This window comes from Hyla sarda, chromosome 1 (genome assembly GCF_029499605.1).
Source record: "Hyla sarda isolate aHylSar1 chromosome 1, aHylSar1.hap1, whole genome shotgun sequence".
Taxonomy (NCBI): domain Eukaryota; kingdom Metazoa; phylum Chordata; class Amphibia; order Anura; family Hylidae; genus Hyla; species Hyla sarda.
This window is the reverse complement of record NC_079189.1, coordinates 435,387,888-435,412,410: the sequence shown is the minus strand read 5'-3', so window position 1 is coordinate 435,412,410 and position 24,523 is coordinate 435,387,888. Positions and strand designations below refer to the sequence as shown.

At 44.6% G+C, this 24,523-nt stretch overlaps 2 protein-coding genes across 9 annotated transcripts in view; both read left to right on the top strand.

Annotated features, from left to right (window-relative positions):
* The first annotated feature begins 3,519 nt into the window (after positions 1 to 3,519).
* On the top strand, positions 3,520 to 6,382 carry LOC130309386 (D-dopachrome decarboxylase-B-like). Its single transcript, XM_056552319.1, has 3 exons — positions 3,520 to 3,692; positions 4,640 to 4,815; positions 5,839 to 6,382. Exons 1-3 carry the CDS (start codon positions 3,585 to 3,587, stop codon positions 5,909 to 5,911), a joined length of 357 nt encoding a protein of 118 aa, XP_056408294.1. The 5' UTR covers positions 3,520 to 3,584; the 3' UTR covers positions 5,912 to 6,382.
* A 5,198-nt stretch (positions 6,383 to 11,580) lies between these two features.
* Positions 11,581 to 24,523, top strand: part of CABIN1 (calcineurin binding protein 1) — a 203,796-nt gene continuing 190,853 nt past the window's right edge. For 4 of the 8 annotated variants that reach the window (XM_056531173.1, XM_056531167.1, XM_056531130.1 and 1 more), the window contains exons 1-7: positions 11,736 to 11,827; positions 20,236 to 20,284; positions 20,366 to 20,458; positions 20,541 to 20,654; positions 21,162 to 21,296; positions 21,467 to 21,647; positions 21,851 to 21,980. In XM_056531173.1, the coding sequence (XP_056387148.1) occupies positions 20,282 to 20,284; positions 20,366 to 20,458; positions 20,541 to 20,654; positions 21,162 to 21,296; positions 21,467 to 21,647; positions 21,851 to 21,980 (656 nt within the window). In that variant the 5' untranslated portion in view covers positions 11,736 to 11,827; positions 20,236 to 20,281. Of the gene's footprint in view, positions 11,692 to 11,723; positions 11,828 to 11,849; positions 12,088 to 15,144; positions 15,199 to 20,235; positions 20,285 to 20,365; positions 20,459 to 20,540; positions 20,655 to 21,161; positions 21,297 to 21,466; positions 21,648 to 21,850; positions 21,981 to 24,523 lie in introns of those variants that run through there. The other 4 variants (XM_056531139.1, XM_056531153.1, XM_056531147.1 and 1 more) reach the window with 4 other exon arrangements.

The window sequence follows — 24,523 nt, the reverse complement described above, 5'->3', positions numbered from 1 at the left end:
GATGGCCGCCGCTCCATTATATGGGCAGAGGCAGGGCCGTTTTGGATTGGTCCAATGTCAGCTGTCACTGACCGTTACAATGCATGGTGGGTGATCACCTGACTTCCTCCAAAGGTCCTTAACTAGAAAACCATAGAGTTCTGGAACGCATCACGTGACCCGCAGGTCCTGCGACACTACAACAAGGTAAGCATACATTATATACTGATATACACTTGAATTTGAATACACTTGAATTTGAATAATTTTAACTACTAAAGGGGTGACTAGGGGCTAACTATAGATCGGTACCGGTACCTAGGGACTCTGACTTTGGGGACCTCACCACAAGGTAACGGATGCAATCCGGTACTGGGACACCACACTTGGCTTGTAGCTTCTGGACCCTAATGCAAAATCTGTAACAGAGCCCCATATGGCAATTATAATACTGGTATCTTTTGGGGGCAGATGTGCTTTTGGGCCCCTTAGGCACCAGGGCCCTGTTGGAACTGCCAACTCTGCTACCTCTATAGCTACGCCCCTGCTGCTGTCCTAACAGACAGAAGGTAACACAGAGGAGTTCTATCAGACAGGAGAGAATACAGAGGAGTACTATCAGACAGGAGAGAGCACAGAGGAGTGCTATCAGACAGGAGAGAGCACAGAGGAGTACTATCAGACAGGATAAACCTCAGAGGAGTCCTATCAAACAGGAGAGAGCACAGAGGAGTACTATCAGACAGGATAGAGCTCAGAGGAGTCCTATCAGACAGGAGAGAGCACAGAGGAGTACTATCAGACAGGAAAGAGCACAGAGGAGTCCTATCAGACAGGAGAGAGCACAGAGTACTATAAGACAGGAGAGAGCACAGAGGAGTACAATCAGACAGGAGAGAGCACAGAGGAGTACTATCAGACAGGAGAGAGCACAGAGGAGTACTATCAGACAGGTGAGAGCACAGAGGAGTGCTATCAGACATGAGAGAGCACAGAGGAGTACTATCAGACAGGAGAGAGCACAGGTGAGTACTATCAGACAGGAGAGAGCACAGAGGAGTACTATCAGACAGGAAAGAGCACAGAGGAGTCCTATCAGACAGGAGAGAGCACAGAGTACTATAAGACAGGAGAGAGCACAGAGGAGTACAATCAGACAGGAGAGAGCACATAGGAGTACAATCAGACAGGAAAAAGCACAGAGGAGTACTATCAGACAGGAGAGAGCTCAGAGGAGTGCTATCAGACAGGAAAGAGCACAGAGGAGTACTATCAGCCAGGAGAGAGCACAGAGGAGTGCTATCAGACAGGACATAGCACAGAGGAGCACTATCAGACAGGAGAGAGCACAGAGGAGTGCTATCAGACAGGAGAGAGCACCGAGGAGTCCTAACAGACAGGAGAGAGCACAGAGGAGTACTATCAGACAGGAGAGAGCACAGAGGAGTGCTATCAGACAGGACAGAGCACAGAGGAGTACTATCAGACAGGAGAGAGCACAGAGGAGTGCTATCAGACAGGAGAGGGCACCGAGGAGTCCTATCAGACAGGAGAGAGCACAGAGGAGTACTATCAGACAGGAGAGAGCACAGAGGAGTACTATCAGACAGGTGAGAGCACAGAGGAGTGCTATCAGACAGGAGAGAGCACAGAGGAGTCCTATCAGACAGGAGAGAGCACAGATGAGTACTATCAGACAGGAGAGAGCACAGAGGAGTGCTATCAGACAGGAGAGAGCACAGAGGAGTGCTATCAGACAAGAAAGAGCACAGAGGAGTCCTATTAGACAGGAGAGAGCACAGAGGTGTCCTATCAGGCAGAAAAGAGCACAGAAGAGTGCTATCATACAGGAGAGAGCACAGAAGAGTACTATCAGACAGGAAAGAGCACAGAGGAGTGCTAGCCCACCCTCACTTAGTGGACTTTGTCCATGTCTGTGCTTCAGCTTAGACAAAGCCATGGTTTTATAAGCCATGATTTCTATAAAAAGGAAATAAAAATTTCTTATGAAGTATATTAGAAAGTTGATGTTTACCAAGATGTACAACATATAAAAGGTTTTTGTATCTGACAGTGCCCATTTAATGTTGATAGGGTCTGTCACGTTTGCAGCATAGCGGGGAAGTATATCAATGCTTCCAATCCAATAGAAAACTGGTTAAAAAAATTTGTGCAACACTATTTGCACAAAACACAGGAAAAGTTGTAAATTTTTCCGCAAAACTTTTTTTTTATGCCAGAAAACCTTGATAACTCCCCCATAGTGTCTGAAGTTTCACCAAAATAGTGCAGGATGCTGTCCTATACCCTCTAGTATTTTGAACAGAACCTGTACACCAAGTGAGCCTCCATCGCTAGTATGAACCTAGCCTTAGATATACGGCAAAACATACGACAAAAAAACTAATATAAATACATGTTCTAGTTTGTTTCCACTCATTAGGCTAAGACAGTGTTCCCCAACCAGGGTGCCTCTAGCTGTTGCAAGACTACAAATCCCAGCATGCCCGGGCTAAGATCACACATCTGAATTTCTGATCTGTTTCATGTGTCTGGCTTGATCCAGTTTTTTTCACCTTTTTTCATGTATGTGTTTCCGTAAATGTATAAATGTAAAATATTATCCTAATCTTGTACCTTTGCTCAAAAGTATGTTTGTGTATGTGTGAATGAACTTATTTTGTTTACAATCATAAATAAAACAAGAGAATTGATGTGAATTGAAGGCAGCATCAACATACGATGCTTTTGTCTGTCGGGGCCGTCGCATTAACGGCTATCCAGCAGCACTGACTGCTTCAGCTGCCGCCGGATTGCCATTTACGGTGCCCCGTGTGGTCCGCTGACGATCACTTACCTGTCCTCGGGGCTCCGGCGCGTCCTCTTCGTGATCCCCTGCATTGTCGGTGCTCTCCATCGACGTCATCACGTCGCTGCGCATGCCGTTCTGTCATCCAATAGGAGTGGCGTGCATAGCGACGTGATGGCGGCGACGGAGAGCACGGATGCCGGGGAAGCAGAGGCCTTGCCTGAGCGTCGGGGGACACCTCGGGGACGCGGCTACAGCGATGGACGGCGACATCCCGGGCAGCGGTGACGAGCGGTGACGGTCCAGAGCGGCAGGGACAAGTGAGTACAACTTCCTCTAACAGTGGTCTACAACCTGCTGACCTCCAGATGTTGCAAAACTACAACACCCAGCATGCCCGGACAGCCGTTGGCTGTCCGGGCATGCTGGGTGTTGTAGTTTTGCAACATCTGGAGGTCCGCAGGTTGTAGACCACTGTCCTATACTTTACATTGCACGGATCCCTCAACATGCGATGGTTTCAACAAACGATGGTCCATTTGGAACGGATTACCATCGTATGTTGAGGGATCACTGTATATATATATATATATATATATATATATATATATATATATATATATGTTTATGAACGGATAACTAAGGTTCACTTTTCACTGTGTCTGTCCCTTTAACAGGAAGTATGTAGTAGCTGAGAGGCGTATCAGGCATTCACCAATCAGTAGCTTCCACTTTGTACTTTGGTATATACAAGATCAGCTGCAGTCGTCTTGCTGTGTGCCGGCTGAATCTTATCATGCCTTTCTTGGATTTTGATACCAACCTTCCCCAGCAAAGTATACCAGATGATTTTACTGAAAAGCTGTGTTCAACTGCTGCATCAATTCTGGGCAAACCTAAGGATGTAAGTATGGTAAAAGGCTGAAGGGGAGAGTTATCAAATCCTGTCTAGAGGAAAATTTGCTCATAGAAACCAATCAGATCGCTTCTTTCATATAACAGGACTCCTATTTATAGACCCTTAGGAAATAAGAAAGAAATAGGACATGGTTCAGTGCTGTCTGAAACGGAGGCAGGAACGAGACAAATAAGTTATAACTAAATGGAGGGTATTTTAGAAATGTCAGTGGCCTCTGTTACTGCAACCTACAGGTATGAAGACCAGAAGAGCACGTTTTAAACATGAAGTTTGCCTTTATCTCCCCCCCTCCCTGAAATCTGTTTTGCACAGTATAAAATGGAATTTCTGTGGGGGTTTCTTTTGGGTCAATATCTGACTGGTCTATCCGCTGTTTGGAGCTATGGCGCCTGCATATACAGCGAAAAGGAAAATAAGAAAACTCGGTATACAAGGGCTTGTGGAAAAAAAACTTAAAGGAGTTTTGTAGAGAAACACAACTTGTCCCCTATCTAAAGGATAGGAGATAAGTTATAGATTGTGGGAGTCCGACCACTTGTACCCCCATAATTGCCTGAACTGGGCCCCAGCAGTCTGCTGGAAAGGGGGCATGCTGACCCCGCCGCATGGAGTGGCGCTGACACGGAAAGAGTCTCCTAGGACTGTATCCACCTTTTCCAGCCCACGGGAGCACCTGAAAGCTGAACTAATTTATGCAGGATAAGTCATCAACTGCCGAGCCAAGAAGTTCGTGACGAATTGAATTTACTGTAAGTTCGCTCATCTCTACCCATTGGTATACATGGAGGGGGGGGCGGCCGCGGCTTCCTGAGGGGGTTGGAATGGCCGCTTACGGCAGACTGAATTTTTAGGAATAGTAACATTATAAGCTGTACGGCAGCAGGGAGTATAGTATGTTCTATGAAATAACCTGCTTTTATTTGTTTCTGCAGAGAGTGAATGCTACTGTGAGGAGTGGGCTGTCAATGATGATAAGTGGCTCCTCCGCCCCTTGTGCTCAGCTGATAATCTCTTCCATCGGAGTTGTGGGCACTGCAGAACAGAACAAGGAGCATAGTGCTAAATTCTTCGAGTTTCTAACAAAAGAACTAAACTTGGGACAAGACAGGTAAAGTGCAAAAGGGAGCAACAAAAATTGAATTGAGCAACTGGAATTAAGACACTGGTATAATCTATGGAGAATGTTCAATTAAATTATGACCCATATGGCTCCGATTTATATGGAGCACAAATAGAGCAGGCATAAAAGAGCATGAGCCCTCTACTGTGTGTCTGTATGCCTCCGATATCAAACAGCAGCAGATGGAGTTTTCCTCTTTGTGGGAATATTCAGTATAACTTGTCATTTATTGATAACATTTTATTTTATTCATTCAGGGAGTCCAGTGGGGGATCCTATCAGTGACTCCTCCCACTGGACTCCTAAGAATAGGAAGAGCAGGGATTTCAATCAGTAGTTTGATATACGTACTCAGATCTTTTGTTCTACATTATGCCGGTAAATTATATAGCATTTTCATGCTGACCTTACCCTTTTAAGCCATGCCCATTTTACCAAAGTCACTCCTCTTGTTAAGATACAGCAATAAAGGGCCAGTTTTATTAATCTTTGAGACAAAAACCTGTTTGATTTGCCCATAACAACCAATTAGAGATGAGCGAACTTACAGTAAATTCGATTCGTCACGAACTTCTCGGCTCGGCAGTTGATGGCTTTTCCTGCGTAAATTAGTTCAGCCTTCAGGTGCTGAAAGCTGAACTAATTTATGCAGGATAAGTCATCAACTGCCGAGCCAAGAAGTTTGTGACGAATCGAATTTACTGTAAGTTCGCTCATCTCTACAACCAATCACAGCTCAGCTTTATATGTTAACAAACTGGTAAAATGAGAGCTCAGCTGTGATTGGTTAAGTCATGTAAGTTTTTTTTTTTTTTTTTTTTTATATTTTTTTTTTTTTTTCTTATGATTCAATTTTGTTAAAGGGATCTTTTCAGAAACAAAATTGCTAGTCCTCACATAAGCTGATAACCTAGAGGATTGCATGCAGACTGTGTATAAGGAATTTTAACGACTATATTGGCAAAATATATAAATGTATTTATTTTAATTCTTAATGTTCTTGTTCTAAAGGATTATACTACGCTTTCACCCTCTGGAGCCTTGGCAGATAGGAAAAAATGGAACAGTTATGACCTTCTTGTGATGCCTTCAGTAGATTACTATGGAACCATCTCTTAGAACACATTCCTGCCTCTCTTATCAGTCCAAGATAACATGAAGTCAACTAAGAAAATGTGCAAAAACAGAAGTTTTTAAACTTGCATTGTAAGGGTACGATGTCTTTACACTGTAGATTTTTACTTTCAGTTGTGTACCTGTCAGAAATCTGATGCATGCCCACTTTCCATACTGCAGACTTTGTAGTAGTTTTAGGCCTGAATTTACCAAATTTTTCCTTTACACAATTTTCAAATCTACAGTGGAAAAGTCGGTGCCATGTAAACTACAGCTGGATTCCCTGTGATAAAATGTAGTTTATACATAAAAAATGACATATCCTTGTTTAGAATAAACATAGAATTAACTGCTGTGGCGTACCCTAATAAGGGATGCTGAAAGGATTTGGTGGCTGTGTAATGGTCCAATACAAAATAAAGTACCGTATATTCATAAATGTTTTTATGAGAACATTTCTTAATGAAGTATTAGGCTCTTTTTACACCACAAATTTATGGTGTCCAGCAGGGGTATATGGGGACTCCCCGATGGGTACCTTTGCTGTATAGCTATGATGGATGGCACTTTGTGGCATTCGTCATATGTAGAACCTCATGTTATAAAAATACTTTACAATTCTTTTTACAGGATTCTGCTATATAGAATAGCGCAGAGTTCTGCGTTACTACAACCATATACATTTACTCTAAACTTTAGAGTCAGAAAAATCTCTCAATGCATAAAGCAAGAGGCATTCCAGTTACCCCATATGGCCAAAAAGTGTAAGCCTCCATTTAGGTGGTTTACTCTAGAGTCTAAAGCAGGTATAGGCAACCTTCAGCACTGTAGATGTTTTGGACTACATCTCCCAAAATGCTGCCAAAACATCTGCAGTGCTGAAGGTTGCCTATGCCTGGTCTAAAGTAACCACCTGAGTGGAGTCTTACACTTTTTGGCCATGTGGGGTAACTGGAATGCCTTTTGCTGTATGCATTGGGAGATTTTTCTGACTCCTACAACATGTGGTAGCAACAAACATGGTAAGAAAAGAGCCTAAGAGGTAAATAAGCACAGTTATTTCTTTCCTGGATATTCTGACTTTTTTTCCCCCTCCACATTATATCTAATTGTTAAACTTGCAAAACATTGCAGAAGGGGTTAACAAGCATATATCAGGCATACCTTTCTTTGGATAATCTCTGCCACATTCCAATCCGGGATGCCATCTTTGATGCTCGATGGAGGGAGGGAGCATATCAGCTCAGCGAGGATAAACAGTTTAGGAAAAAATGGACATTTAATATAAGTATTTGTTAGTACAGTGGTCCCTCAACATACGATGGTAATTCATTCCAAATGAACGATCGTTAGTTGAAACCATCGTATGTTGAGGGATCCGTGCAATGTAAATTATAGGAAAGTGGTCTCCAACCTGCGGACCTCCAGATGTTGCAAACATACAACTCCCAGCATGCCCGGACAACCAACGGCTGTCCGAGCATGCTGGGAGTTGTAGTTTTGCAACATCTGGAGGTCCGCAGGTTATACTCACCTATCCCCACCGCTCACCGCTGCCCTGGATGTCGCTGTCGCCGCGTCCCCGGACCGTCTCTGCTGTATCTCTTCATCGCCGTCATCCCGTTGCTGCGCACGCCGCTCCTATTGGATGACGGGACGGCATGCGTGGTGACGTGATGACGACGATGGAGAGCGCCGGCGATGCATGGGATCCCGAAGAGGACGGTCCTGAACCGGTACAGGTGAGTGACACCCACCGGACCACACAGGGCACCTTAAACAGCTATCCGGCAGCAGCTGAAGCAGTCTGCGCTGCCGGATAGCAGTTTATGCGATGGCCCCGACATAAAAAAAGCATTGTATGTTGATGCTGCCTTCAACATGCAATGGCCTCTGAGAGGCCATCGTATGTTGAAATGATCATATGTCGGGGCCATCGTAGGTCGGGGGATCACTGTACATGCTAATCCACTACACGAGCAACTCAAAAGGCAGGGCCACGTGTAAGGTAAATGTATGTGTAAGGTTATGGTTTAGGTTTTCCCCTTTAAACACAAAGACTAATGTAGTCCTCCTTTCAAGAAACAGGCACAGTACAAAGCCTGATGGTTACCACTAGAGATGAGCAAACTTACAGTAAATTTGATTTGTCACGAACTTCTCGGCTCAGCGATTGCTGACTTTATCCTGCATAAATTCGTTCAGCTTTCAGGTGCTCCGGTGGGATGGAAAAGGTGGATACAGTCCTAGGAGACTCTTTCCTAGGACTGTATCCACCTTTTCCAGCCCACTGGAGCACCTGAAGGCTGAACTAATTTACGCAGGATAAGTCATCAACTGCCGAGCTGAGAAGTTCGTGACAAATCGAATTTACTGTAAGTTCGCTCATCTCTAGTTACCACATACTAGGTGGCACTTGAATGGCAAAGACTTTTAGGTTTTCTGCTACTTCACTTAGACCCTATTCCACAGAGGTCTCCAGCTGTTGCAACATCTTGAAGTCCACAGTTTGAAGCTCTCTTCCATACCACAACCAACTGTACCAAGAAAACCAGCAAATGTAGGTTAACCAAAAGAAAAAGGGTCCCCATCTGTCATGGGTATACCCTCTAACTACTATACACCAGCTACACCTCCAAGCCCTGGGGGCTGCTAACCCCACATAGACTCCTAAACAGAAAAAGGCCATTCATACACATTACAAGACAGCAGAGGTAAACAACCAAAGTATTTGTCTGATAAACACAGCCTTCTTTGCCATGCATGGAGGTGGGAGTGCACAACATTTCTGCCCCATGTCATAGAACTACCTCCTTTTATTTTTAGTTTTTAAACACATTTGTGGGAAAAATGAAGTGGCCAAATAATCTTTTTTTAAACTTAAGAAAAAAGATACAAAAAGGCCCAGTTTTCTCTTGCGGCTCCCAGTTCTAATGACTACTACCAACGGGATATGAACTCTCTTAACTTGTAATAGTGCCTATTGTAATGTAGCAATGCAAGCAGTGCTTTTTTCCATCAGATGTTGCGAAGTCTGCAAAAGAGGCTGCTTATGGCACGTCTGCACCATAAAAGCACACATTCTATGACTTGAAAACCCCTTTCAAAACTAAAAAACGCAATAGTGAGCATTGCGAGTAAAAACCGAGTGGTAAACCTGGCTCCAAAGAGCTATGCATTAGGATCTATAAACCGTCGCAATGCCAGATCCCTCATGGTTCCTCAGATTCCAGCTGATCAGTTGTTTATATTGTTTTATGCTTGGCAGTACAGAACATCCAGCTAGGAATTCCAGATTTTTCTGGACCTTTTAGTTTATGCAGAGACAACAGGAACCATTGGTGAGATTTATGAAAACCTGTCCAGAGGAAAAGTTGCTGAGTTGCCCATAGAAACCAATCAGATCGCTTCTTTCACTTTTGAAAAGGCCTCTGAAAAATGAAAGAAGAGATCTGATTGGTTGCTATGGGCAACTCAGCAACTTTTCCTCTGGACAGGTTTTCATAAATCGCCCCGTTTGTACAGCTTTTTGTGGAATAGAAGTGGTGCAGTAAACAGAGTTGTGTGCTCTTGGAACTTTCCAAGAATAATCCTTAACCACTTAAGGTTAAGGACCCAGGGTGTACCTGTACGGCCTGAGTCCGCTCCCTTTCTATCTCTATCTCTAACAAGAGGCCAGGACCCGTGGCTAATAGCGTGCGGCACTGATCGCGGTGCCGCGCACTATTAACCCTTTAGACGTGGCGCTCAAAGTTGATTGCCTCGTCTAAAGTGAAACTAAACTGCTGCCGGTTAGCTCAGGAGGCTGTTCGGGATCGCCGCAGCGAAATTGCGTTGTTCCGAACAGCTATAGGACACGAGAAGAGTCCCCCTACCTGCCTCCTGGTGTCCGATCGCCGAATGACTGCTCAGTGCCTGAGATCCAGGTATGAGCAGTCAAGTGACAGAACCATCGATCAATGGTTTCCTATGAGAAACCATTGATCAATGTGAGAGATCAGTGTGTGCAGTGTTATAGGTCCCCTATGGGAGCTATAACATTGCAAAGAGAAGTGGGGGAAAAAGTTAATAAAGATCATTTAACCCCTTCCCTAATAAAAGTTTGAATCACCCCCCCCCCTCCTTCTCCATAAAAAAAACAAAAAAAAAAAAAACTGTGTCAATAAAAATAAACATGTGTGGTATTGCCACGTGCAGAAATGTCCAAATTATAAAAATATATCATTAATTAAACCACACGGTCAATGGCGTACGCGCAAAAAAATCCCAAAATCCAAGATAGCGTATTTTTGATCACTTTTTATATCATGAAAAGATTAATAAAAAGCGATCAATAAGTCTGATCAATACAAAAATGTTACCGCTAATAACTTCAGATCACGGCGCAAAAAATGAGCCCTCATACCGCCCCATACGCTGAAAAATAAAAAAGTTATAGGGGTCAGAATATGACAATTTTATACGTATAAATTGTCCTGCATGTAGTTAGGATTTTTTTCAGAAGTACGACAAAACCCAACCTATATAAGTAGGGTATCATTTTAATCGTATGGACCTACAGAATAATGATAAGGTGTCATTTTTACCGAAAAATTTACTACGTAGAAACGGAAGCCCCCAAAATTTACAAAATGGCGTTTTTTTCTTCAATTTTGTCACACAATTATTTTTTTTCTGTTTGCCATAGATTTTTGGGTAAAATGACTGACATCATTACAAAGTAGAATTGGTGGTGCAAAAAATAAGCCCTCGTATGGATTTTTAGGTGCAAAATTGAAAGAATTATGATTTTTTAAAGGTTATGGTGCGTTCACACTGAGCAAATCAAGAGGAATTCACGGCGAAAAATATACGGGCGGAAAAAATAATTTTATTTTTGCACGAAATTCGTGCGGAATTTGCACGGAAATGGGGGAGAAAGAAGTGAAGGGTTTTTCTGCCATTTCTGCACGAATTCTGCGCAAATTCCGCTGAAAACAATGTCGGGCGGAATTTTTTTTAACCATTTACTTCTATTGATTTCTGCTAGCGGATTTCGCTTGAAGAATGAACGTGCTCTTTCTTCAAGCGGAACGGAATTCAGCGTCGGAATTTCGCTAGCAGAATTTCCGCAGTGTGAACAGGACAGTGGAAAAAATTTTAAAGTCAATGGGCAGAGGGGATGTGCAATAATTTGGAGCGGAGAATTCAAGAGGAATTACTTGAGTAAATTCCTCTTGAATTACCCAGTGTGAACGCACCCTAAGGAGGAAAAAACGAAAGTGCAAGAATAGAAAACCCCCAGGTCCTTAAGGGGTTAAAGGACACTCTATAAAAAAAAAAGCCTATAACACTGAATTTTGGCAGATCCCTGGCGTACACTACAGTACAGTGTCTATGGCTGCAATGTTATTCGTGTCATAGCGAGACTTCCACTAGATGGCAGTGTCTACGGCTGCAATGTTATTCGTGTCATAGCGAGACTTCCACTAGATGGCAGTGTCTACGGCTGCAATGTTATTCGTGTCATAGCGAGACTTCCACTAGATGGCGATGTTGCTTAGCAGCCTTCATTGTACTGTATAGGCATTTCCGGGTATACTCCCATCGACTTTCAGTACGCCTCGCGATTTGGTTGGCTTGTAAAAAGAAATGATTTGATTGGTCGGTTTGTGACTGGCAGCCTGGCCTACGGGGCGCCGCCATACTACTGGGTGCAAATGGTCCTGCACGGATGAGTGCGGGAGGCGGTTGCCGTGGTGACCAGAGGTGAGTTTTTCGGTTTCTTTCCGTTAATTCTTTCTGCGGAAACAGTCCGTGGCGGTAGAGTATGAGGACGGCTGTCCGGGGCCCGGAGCACAGGGGGAGGGGGACTCCGGGACGGTCCCTTATTCATTCTCTGAGGGCAGTTTCACTAGCTGTATTATATCGTGAAGGGGGGAAACTGACTATAGAGAGGGTCATGTGTTGTGGAGGTCATGTGACTTGTCAGTCTATAGTGGGGGTAGATAATAAGGTCCCCCAGGCTTTAGCTGGTAGTTGTACACCTGCCCTCATAGTGTATTTATCCTGCAGGGCCAGTGCCTTGTCATAGCAGGAGCCATGGGGAGGGACATGATGGAGCTGTCATTGCTTGTCTTTATATTACCTCTTGAACCCATTAGGGTATGTTCACACTACAGAATATGCATGCATAATTCTGCTGCACTAATCTAAGGCTGGGTTCACACCATGTTTTTGCAATACAGTTCCCATATCAGGTTTTTGATAAAAAAAAAAAAAAATTCCTCAAAACCTGACTAAACTGTATCAAAACGTGTGTACACTTTTATCTGTATGCGGTTGAAAACCATGTACGGTTTGAAAAATAATGTCTGGTTACATAAGATTTTTAAGAAAAAAACGTTTTTAACTTTTCACTCCATTATGAATAAAGTTTCACTTGTTTGAAATTCCAAGAAAAAAAAAAACTGCAAAGGTCAAAACCGTATGGAACCGTACGCACATACGGTTCTGTACGGTTCCCATTGACTCCAGTGGTAGGCCACGGTTTTTTGTCCGGGAAAAAAAAAAGTTAAAAACCGTATGGTTTGAAAAACGGAGACAAACGTATACATTATGGTGCATACGGTTTTGAATGGGAAGTCTATGAGCATGGTTTTCTGTACGGTTGCATACGTTTCAAAAAATTTTTTTTTAATGAAACCGTATAGTAAAATTGTGGTGTAAACTAGGGATCTACCGATATCCTTTTTTTAGGGCTGATACCGATACTCTGTAGGTTAGGGCCGATAGCCGATAACTTATACCGATATTCCAGTATAAGTTAACGGCTATTTATCAAACGCCTCCCCCCCCCCTAAGCGACACCGCTGCAGATAATTGATTTAAAGCGGGCGCTTTAAATCAATGAACTGCAGTGGCTTTTGTGGTGCCGGAGACCCCCGCTTGTCCTGGGGTCCTGATTCCTATCACCACCGCACCGCGCAGCACCCCCCACCACCGCACCAACCAGAGACCGCCGCCACCACCGCTGCCCCATTCTCTCCCCCATCCCCAGTTTTATAATTACCTGTTCCCGGGGTCCACGCTTCTTCTGGCTCCTGCGCGTCCTCCTGAGCTGTCGCGCAGGAGCCAGAAGTAGCCCCGTACCCCGGGAACAGGTAATTATAAAACCGGGGATGGGGGAGGCAATGGGGCAGCGGCGGTGGCGGTCTCTGGCCGGTGGGGGGGTGCTATGCGGTAAGGTGGTGCAGGGTGCTGCGCGGTAAGGTGGTGGGGGGGGGGGGGGGGGGGTGGGGCATTATCGGAATATCGGCAAGGTAATTGCCAATACGGATAACGTCCAAAATCGTGAATACTGGCCGATAATCGGTCGATCCCTAGTGCGAACCCACCCAAACAGTGGTCTCAAACTGTGGCCCTCCAGATGTTGCAAAACTTCAACTCCCAGCATGCTCGGACAGCCGATGGCTGTCCGGGCATGCTGGGAGTTGAAGTTTTGCAACATCTGGAGAGCCACAGTTTGAGAGCTTCTTTAAAGTGTCCCTGTCATTTCGAAACACGTTTGACATCTTACAGAGACAGTCTGAGGTTTCGTGGTCTCAGTGCTAAGATCCTCACCTTACCATCAGAACCAGCCGGCAGAAATGCACAGTAGCACGCTTCACCCCCTGGTTTGCAGTGATCTACATCCAGCTTCTCAGCGCAGCCCTATTCTTAGTCTATGGGAATTTTCTGTGAAGCAGGACAGAGAACACTGCAAGCAGGGAATGAAGTGTCCTATCAATGTCTTCTTCCTTATCACAACAGATGTGTTACAGTAGGTAAGTCCCAGCTTGTGTTTTTTTTTTTTTTTTTTTAAATGCAGGCATTCTGGGCAAATACTCCTTTAGGGTAGGGTCACACATGATGGATCCGCAGTGCATTTTAGGAGGCAGATCCGCCACTATATTGTGCCTCCAGCTGTTCCCCCCCCCCCGTGTCCTGCTCGCAGCGGCAATGCATCGCTCTAAGCAGCCACACAGGGACTTGCGAGTCACCGCGTATGCGCAGTTTACTCAGACATCATGGTCACTCCGCAAGTACACTGCGAGTATGTGCAGCAACTTGCAGGCCCCTGTGGCTGCTCGGAGCGGCACATTTTAGCTGCGAGCAGAACATGGGGGGAACAGCTGGAGACACACTATAAGTTTGGGTCATCGGCGGATCCGTTTGGTGTGACCCTACCCTTAAAGGTGCATGACACAGGCTCCTGACACAATCCTGCTCCATCTTAAAGAGTACCTGTCATCAAACTATATTTTTTTTATACTAACCAGATTATATTTCCTAACTATTCCTAACACCCCTATACTGTTTTTAAAAGTGCATACAGTTCTGTCCATTTTTATAAAAAAAATATATATACGTTTTAAATTGCCGAAGGGCTCTTCCATAGAACTATATGGAGGGGTCATGACATGCCACTGTGAAGGAGAGCCGGGGCTCCAAACAGGTGATCGCAGGGGGGGGGGGGGGGGGCTATAACTATGACCCCTTATAACTTTCTCATTTTTTCCGTATATGGGGCTGCATGAGGGCAATTTTTTTGGGCCGTGATCTGTAGTTTTTATTCATATTTTTTTATGACGTGATGTGACCAAAAATCTGAAATTCGGATGTTTTTTGGCATTCTGGTGATGCCGTTCACCATACAGGATAATAGACATAATATTTAAATGGATCAGACATTAACGCATGTGGCAATACTAAATATGTAGTGGTTTTCTATTTTTATGACTTTTTTTTGTTTTACTTTTTTAATGGGAAAAGTTGGTGATGTATATTTTTAACCTCTTCAGGACACAGGGCGTATGGATACGCCCTGCATTCCGAGTCCTTAAGGACCGAGGGCATATCCATACGCCCGTGGGAAATCCGGTCCCCACCGCTAGCTGGTTGGGGACCGGAGCCGGATGCCTGCTGAAATCATTCAGCAGGCACCCTGGCACATCGCCCAGGGGGGTCATGAGACGGAGTTGTCAGCAACAGCCCCGATCAGCCTAAAGGATAGAAGTGAGGTCGCAAAGCTGCGATCTACTCCTATCCCCTGCCATTACTCGGAACAGAGTTCTGACCAATGGCAGCGCAGGACAGGGGGTTGCCATGGCAACCCCCCGTTCTGCCCGCCCCTGGATGTCGAGGGTCTCTGGAAAGAACGATGGAGGCCGTACCTGCAGGAGAAGATGCCTGGGGACCTGGGATCTTCGCTGGAGCCTGCAGGATCCTGATCAGGTAGGGAATCGACAGTGGGGGGGGGGGGAATTGAAAGTGAAAGTAAATCGATCTTTACTGTGGCAACCACTAGGGGGGCCAAACTGCAACTCCCAGCATGCCCAGAGAGCCAAAGGCTGTCTGGGCATGCTGGGAGTTGTAGTTTTGCAACATCTGGAGGGTCACAGTTTGGAGACCACTGTTACAGTGGTGCCCAAACAGTAGCCCTCCAGATGTTGCCAAACTACAACTCTCAGCATGCCTCGACTGCCCAGGCATGCTGGGAGTTGTAGTTCTGTAACATCTGTCCCTTCAGATTTTGCAATTTTCATGACATTGCTGCTCTACTTTGAAGCCCTCTAATTTTTTCAAAAAGCAAAAGTATGTCCATTTTATGATGCCAACATAAAGTGGACATATTGTATTTGTGAAGAAAAATAAAATTTTTTTGGAATATCCATTTTTCTTACAATTAGAGAGCTTCAAAGTTTCATGAAATTTTGGAATTTTTCACCAAAAAGGGATGCAAGTAACGCCGAAAATTTACCACCAAAATAAAGTAGAATATGTCACGAAAAAACAATCTCAGAATCAGAATATTCGGTAAAAGTGTTTTCGCGTTATTAATTTGTAAAGTGACGGTGGTCATAATTGCGAAAAAGGGCTCAGTCCTTAAGGTGAAAAAGGGCTGCGTCCTTAAGGGGTTAATGGGGTGGAGGCCTTTTTATATATTTTTAAAAACATTTCTTATACTTCTTTTTAGGGATGTAAGAAAAAATCGACTCGCGCGATTATCGCGATTTTTTCATTTGCCGATACTGAATCGATTCAAAATATTTTTGAATCGATTCTTTTAGGGATGTGGAATTTTTATATCCTGACGCCCGGAACAGCATGTCCCGGGCATCAGGAGATACAAGTTCCACATTTGTGAAAGCCGGGCAGGCCGGATCTGACACGGTGGCGCTATGGGTGTATGGAGGGGGCTCCGACTCGTGCCCGCTCCGTACTCTGCGACCCCCGGCTGATTTCAGTAGCCGGGGGCCGCCGCTAATAGTCAGCATGCGGCGATCGCCGCGGCTGGCTATTAAAGGAGTAGTCCGGCGCACACTTTTCTCATTTTATCCCATCCGGGCTGCAAAATAAAAGAAAACACACTTTCTCTTACCTGCCAACGAGCCCCCGTAGCTCCGGTACACTCCGGTACAGGTGTTGAGTCCCCGGGCTGTATTCTTCTTACTTCCTGTTAGCCCGGCACGTCACACGGAGCTTCAGCCTATCACCGGCCGCAGCGATGTCCCGCCTCAGCCAGTGATAGGCTGAAGCTCCGTGTGACGTGCCGGGCTAACAGGAAGTAAGAAGAATACAGCCCGGGGACCGAACACCTGTACCAGAGTGTACCGGAGCTCCGGGGACTCGTTGGCAGGTAAGAGAAAGTGTGTTTTCTTTTCTTTTGCAGCCCGGATGGGATAAAATGAGAAAAGTGTGCGCCGGAGTACTAGATCGCCGCTGTCAAAGCTGACAGCGGTGTCTATTGGGATCTATGAATGCTCCCAGGTGGGCGATGTATTGGGATATATCGCGATGTATCGTCAACTAGACGGTATCGCCATATATCGGGATATATCGAATCGCCACACTGGTATCGCGATTTGAATCGTATCGCCAAATTCTTGGCGATTCACACCCCTACTTCTTTTACACTTTTTAGTACCCATAGGGGACTATTAATAGCAATCATTAGATTGATATGTACTGTTAAGTTGTTTAATACTATGTTATAACTTTGTACTGATCAGTATTATCTGCGATCTTCTTGTACAGCTTGGTTCCCCAGGCTACATAAGGGTGCGTTCACACGGCCGGTTGCCCCCGTTCCGTTTAAAAAACAAAAAAAAAAACGGATAGAAACGGCTGATCAAACGGGTATCTGTTTTGAACCGCTTGTAACCGTTTTTGATCGTTTTTTTTTTTTTATGAAAAAAATCACCCACCTACGGACTCCCGCAGCCAGGACTAGTACTACTCCCATCATGGAACAGACTTGTTTCCATGGTGGGAGTAGTAGTCCCTGGCTGCAGGAGTCTGCCGGCGGCTGGGGAGGCTACATAAGTGCTTGTACTACTACCCCCATCATGGAACAGACTCTGTTCCATGATGGGGGTTAGTAGTGCAGGGGCTGAGGGATTGATTGCACCGGGTCTCACTTCTGAGATCCGATCAGAAGTTATTAAGCAGGGGAGCAGGCGGCATGGTCCGCAACCCTGCGATCACAGATGTATTTTACTTTCATTTTTAAATTCCCCGTGGGGAGCTCTGAATGGCCCGTGCTGAGGAGCCAATCAGGACTCCCTGCAGGGTTTTTTAAAATGGAGAATGTATATTAAAAGCGCTGTGGGGGGGGCAAGATATATAGCGCTATATATCTAGCCCCCCCTGCGCATTTATAAAGATATCACCCCTGCCAGCACAAAAATATATACCTCCGCAGTATATATATATGTGACCCCCCGCCTGCGCATTTGTAATTATATACCCCCGCCAGCACAATTATCAATATATACCCCCCCTGCCAGCGCATTTATGTGACCCCCCTCTGGCGCATATGTCATTACTGCAGTGCTATCTGTGAATAGTATTTTACTCGCAGAGCATCGCACCAGCCGCCGGCGGCGCGATGCTGTTGATAGAATACTATTCATACATCGCGCTGCAGGGGCATATTATATAGAAGTGCTGTGGGGGCAGATAATACTATATATCTGGCCCCCCAGCACTTATATATAATATGCCCCTGCAGCGCGATGTATGAATAGTATTCTATCAGCAGCATCGCGGCATAAAGTAAAATACATCGGTGATCACAGGGTTGCAGACCATGCCGCCCGCTCCCCTGCTTAATAACTTCTGATCGGATATCAGAAGTGAGACCCGGTGCGATCAATTCCTCAGCCCCTGTACTACTACCCCCATCATGAAACAGAGTCTGATCCATGATGGGGATAGTAGTACAAACACTAATGTAGTCCCCCAACCACCAGCAGACTCCCGCAGCCGGGGAATTACTACTCCCATCATGGAACAGACTTGTTTCCATGATGAGAGTAGTAGTAGTCCCACAACACTGTAGGAGTCTGCTGATGTCACCTCTTCTGAGCATGCTCAGATGTAATTACGGATATTTTAAACCCGGGTGCAAACGGATGACATTAAAGGTTCATCCGTTTGCCATAGACTTCAATGTTAAAATGATGATGTCCGTGTTTTCTTCCGTTTTTTTCACGTAAGAAAAAATACTGCATGTGCCGTTTTTTTCTTCCATGAAAAAAACAGAAATGAGTGCAAACGGGTGCACACGGATGTAAACGGATTGTAAAAAAATCCCATTGACATGAAAGGGATTTTTTTTAAACCATTTATAATCCGTTTACAATCTGCAAAAACGGAACTAAAACAGGGATAAAAAAAACGGGGCAAACGGCCGTGTGAGCGCACCCAAAGAAGATCTGCAATCCTGCTCACTGTAGGGAGTTAAAAGACCTCTGACGGCCATTTGATATCATTGAACCCTCACAATTGCACAGCGGGGGTGCAATACGCCTGCAATACGCCTACCTCTGGTTTCACTATAGATACTGTGAACGGCATTGATCACAGCATCTATAGGGTTAATGGCACGCAGCAGCGTAATTGCTGATGTCTGCCATTATCGGTGAGGCCCCGGCTGATAGCTGCTGGAACTCACCCGCAAACGCTGTTCCTATGCACTCTTCTTGGCTGCGCTGTATAACAACTGCGCTGTGGGGTGCGAGCCTTTAAAGGAGTTCTTTAAGCTAAAACTTTTAACCCCCGCTGTGCCCGGGCTGTAAAACTATACATAATAAACTTTCACTTACCTGCCTACAATCCCCCATTGTTCCGATATCGCCGCCCGTTCTCCGGTCCCGGTCTCTTCCACTTCCTGCGGGTCGGTGACTTCACTCTGTGCTCAGCCTATCAGCGGCCGCAGCAATGTCCCGTCGCAGCCGCTGATAGGCTGAGCGCAGAGTGAAGTCACCGACCCGCAGGAAGAGAAAGCTGACAGGGACCGGAGCACGGGCGGCGATATCGGAACAATGGGGGATCGTAGGCAGGTAAGTGAAAGTTTATTATGTATAGTTTTACAGCTGGGGAACAGCGGGGGATAAAAGATTTCAGTTGGAGAACTCCTTTAAAGGAGTAGTCCAGTGGTGACCCAGTGGTGAACAACTTATCCCCTATCCTAAGGATAGGGGATAAGTTTGAGATCGCGGGGGGTCCGACCGCTGGGGCCCCCTGTGATCTCCTGTACGGAGCACCGACAGCCCGCGGGAAGGGGGCGTGTCAACCTCCGCACGAAGCGGCAGCCAACACGCCCCCTCAATACAACTCTATGGCAGAGCCGAAGTGCTGCCTTCGGCAATCTCCAGCTCTGCCATAGAGATGTATTGAGGGGGCGTGTCAGCCGCCGCTTCGTGCGGGGGTCGACACCCGCTATCTGGGCCGAGAGCCGGGGCCCCGTACAGAGAGATCGCAGGGGGCCCCAGCGGTCGGACCCCCCGCGATCTCAAACTTATCCCCTATCCTTAGGATAGGGGATAAGTTTTTCGCCACTGGACTACCCCTTTAAGTAGTTAAAATGTACCTTTGGGCCTAACGATAGCTCTTGCTTAGCAAAGGGTCAGGGTACTCCCATCTGTAAAATCTTGTTCTGGCACCCTGGGTCTAAGATGAAAAACACCCAGGGGGAGATTTATCCAAACCTGTCCAGAGGAAAAGTTGCTCAGTTGCCCATAGCAATCAATCAGCTCGCTTCTTTAATTTTTCAGAGGCCTTTGTAAAAATGAAAGACGTGATCTTTGCACAGGTTTTGATAAATCTAATTTCCCCTCCCCATGTGTCTAAGAAATCCCTCCTCAGACAGAGGTACTGCCCTTTTGGTATACCCCTCGGTATGTTTATCTTATTTGATTATTTCATAATTGGAGATTTTAACCACATTAACATTCATCTAAATTTCTTTCTTTTTTTACTCTTTAGAATGGATACCTGTCCATAGCTGTAACAACACACCGAATCCTTCACAATGGTAATTCAAGTCACCATTTAGTTCACATAAATGCGAAGTGTTGTTTTTAGATCCCTCTTATTTGCATTCTTGTGTTACTAGATTCGTATAGCAGCCCTAAATGCTGCCTCTACTGTAGAAGGAGAACATGAAGAAACCTTTAAAAGTCATAAAACACAGACCAAAGAGGCCCAGGTGAGAGGAGCATTGCCATTTTATTAGGTTCTCATAAAGTGTCCATACATGCAGTATCATTGGTTTATTCTTTTGTTTACAGGAAGCTGAGGCATTTGCACTTTACCACAAGGCCTTGGACCTACAGAAGCTTGACCGCTATGATGAGTCCTCCCAGGCCTATCACCAGCTGCTAGATACCCGTCTTCTGCAGGAAGTGAGTGAAATAATTTCACTGTCTGTCTCTATTTTTATTCTTCTTGTATTTCCATGTTTTTGACAGTTTTACTACAGTCTTTTAGTTGCCCCTGAATCAGAATGGTTTGCTACGGCCATTGAGAGTCAGTTGCTTAAAAAATGGTTTATAGCACTGTTCAGACATAGACATTGACCCAGATCTATCAATCTTCCTGAAACTAAAACTGCCCACAACAACCAATCACAGCTCCGCTTTCATATCTTAGCAAACTCTGGTAAAATGGAAGCTGAGATGTGATTGGTTGTTGTGGGATTACCAGACCATTTTGGTTTCAGGCAGATTGATAAATCTGAGCCTTTATATTACACTTCTCCCATGATATCTATGTATATACTATTGACCAAAGTTTCAATATATATTCCTATTTCTTACTTGCTGTTGTCTCAATTCCCAGGATTTGGGTACTTGTTATGATAATAAATTTGTTCATAAAAAGTTGTTCTTTTATTTTTTATTTTTTTCCAGGCTGTACCTTTAGGTGAAGAAAGAGAAGGTCTAAAGCATCCTGGATTAATGCTAAAGTATTCAACATATAAAAACTTGGCTCAGCTTGCAGCAAAGCGAGATGACTTGGAAACTGCAATGGAATATAACCTAGAAGTATGTTGTCAGTGATCACTTGACATGTCATGACAGTATGAATGGTGCTGAATTTAACAGAATTAAATCATGCACATGAAAATGATAATGAATATTTTTTTTTTTTTTTTTTTTTGCTGTTATTTACTATTTTTAACATTTGTATTTTTATTTTTATTTTTTAATCACAGGCTGTCATGTTAGATTCTACTGATGTCAATCTGTGGTATAAAATTGGTCGGCTTGCCCTTCGCCTAGTACGCATTCCACTAGCACGACATGCATTTGAGGAAGGACTTCAGTGTAATCCCGATCATTGGCCTTGTTTGGATAACCTGGTCACTGTCCTTTACACTATCTGTGACTATAGCAGTAAGTAGTTACAAAGTGACACACATCTGTATCAAGGGCAAAATCCTTTGAAAGAATTTTTTTATTGCAGATTAAAGGGGTTGTCCCAACCATTTGGGACCCTACTTTGCAACGCAAGGTGAAGGGCCACTGCAATGAGTGTCTCTTTCTCTGGAGGCTTTACTATGACCATTTCATGATCTTACCCTTGTCTTTGTTTACAGCCTGTTTGTACTTCATCTGCAAAGCTTTAGAGAGAGACTGTCGCTATAGCAAAGGTTTAGTATTAAAAGAGAAGATCTTTGAAGAGCAGCCAGGTCTAAGAAAGGACTCTTTCCGCATGTTCCTGAAATGGTAAGTAGCTTGGTAAATGTAAGATCTTTCTATAGTGCATGGCACTGAACAACTTCATCAAATGTATGTCTTCTATCAGAAGTCAATCTTCTGTTGCATTTTGTAACAGTAATAGCCATAGTGAGTGAGAAATCTCAAGGAAATGGACAACAGAAGCTGGATACACTTGTTACTACTTAACTCTAATGGCTACTGCTTATATGACAGTTTTGTGTTCATGAATCCTGTACTGCAGCATGTGGAATCTCAGAAGTCCCATACTCTGCTTCCATATGGGGCAAAGGAAAAGTTTACAAGTTACTTATAGCAACCAAACGGCTGCTTCTTTTATGTTTCAGAAGCCTTTTCAAACAGAGGCAAAGTGATTGATGTCTATAGACAACTGGTTTACCTTTCCTCACCACGGATTTTGATTAATGTCCCCCAATGCTTTTAGTGCAGTACAGTGTGATAATATGAAATCCAATAAAACACAGCAATTGCTTTGATTTAATATGAGCCTGTGTGAAATAAAAGTCTGCATACCTCCATATGTACATGGATGCATGTCGAGGTATAGACTTGTGTTCTTCTGTACTTGGACCTACAAAGCTAGCTATCTGCATAAGGCATAATGTTTACTAGTATGGCAGTCCTCATCCAGTATTTAACCTGTTGGGGATCAAGGGCGTACAGGTACGCCCTCACGTCCCGGTACTTGAGGACAAAGGGCGTACATGTACGCCCTGGTCCCCTTAGCAGGGTTTGAAGCGTGCTCACGAACTGAGCACGCTTCGAACCCTGTGGGTCCCGACTGCTATCAGCAGCCAGGACCCAGGGTTAAAGGGCTTATCCAGCAAAAAACTTTTATATATATATATATATATATATATATATATATATATATATATATATATATCTCTCTCTCTCAACTGGCTCCAGAAAGTTAAACAGATTTGTAAATTACTTCTATTAAAAAATCTTAATCCTTTCAGTACTTATGAGCTTCTGAAGTTAAGGTTGTTCTTTTCTGTCTATGTGCTCTCTGATGACTTGTGTCTCGGGAACCGCCCAGTTTAGAAGCAAATCCCCATAGCAAACCTCTTCTAAACTGGGCGGTTCCCGAGACACGTGTCATCAGAGAGCACATAGACAGAAAAGAACAACCTTAACTTCAGAAGCTCCTAAGTACTGAAAGGATTAAGATTTTTTAATAGAAGTAATTTACAAATCTGTTTAACTTTCTGGAGCTAATTGATATATATAAAAAAAGTTTTTTCCTGGATAACCCCTTTAATGCCGGGCACTGCCGATCAAGCTGATGCCCGGCATTAACCTTTTAGAGGCCGCAATCTAAGTTAATCATGGTGTTGAAAGCGGAGCTGATCGGGACCATTGCGGTGAAACCGTGATGTCCCGATCAGCTGAGAGGATGGCGGAGGGCTCTTACCTGCCTCCTCGCCATCCAATTGGTGTTCTGATGCTCCCAGTCAGCCATGCAGGCTTGAGCAGCAGAGCACCGATAACAATGATTAGTGCTATGCTATGGCATAGCATTGATCAGTATATGCAATCAAAAGATTGCATGTTATATCCCCATATAGAGGCTAAAAAAAAGTTCATTAAAGTGAATTAACCCCTTCGTAATAAAAGTTTGAATCCGCCTTCCCCCTTTTTCCAGTTTTTTAAATAAAAAAAAAAAAAGATCATATGTGGTACAACTGCAAGTGTAAATGTCCAAACTATTAAAATATAAGGATAACTAAACCGCACGGTTGATGGCATACATGTAAAAAAAATACCTAAGTCCAAGATTGTGCATTTTTGGTCTCTTCATATACCATAATTTTTTTTATAAAAAGCAATCAAAAAGTCTCATCAAAACAAGAATGGTACCGATAAAAATTACAGACCACAGTGCAAAAAATTAACCCTCATATAGCCCCGTATGTCGGAAGATAAAAAAGTTATAGGGGTCAGAACATGACAATTTTAAATATGCATGGTGTATGTAGTTCTAATTTTTTTTAACCCCTTCCCTCAAATACACGTCTATTTTTTCTGTGACTTAACGCAAATGGACGTGTATACACGTCCAATACGTTTTCTATCACCATGTCCGTTGGCATGGTGATAGAAACGTCATCTCAGCTGTCCTGGACAGCTGACCGATGGCACTATGCAGCAGGGGACCAATCAGACTGGTCTCCTGCTGCAGATCGTTGTCATTAGTCAGTTAGTCACTGACTAATGACAATGACTTGCGGGGTTCCGGGCTGATTGGGTCTCTGGTGACCCGATCGCACGGAAAATAGGGATGATCGGAGCAGTCAGAGACCGCTCCGATCCATCCTGAGTGATAGGAGCGAGGTGGCAGCTGCCACCTCGCTCCTAAACCCCTGCCATTGGTCGTTAGGACTAGCGACCAATGGCAGGAGGGGGGCGGGAGGTTAGAGGTGAAATCCCCGCTCTGCCCCGCCCCTGAATGTCGGGGCAGAGTGGGGGGAAGATGGCGGATGGTCCCGGGACCAGCGATCATGTCCCGGGACCGGTGATTGTGCCGG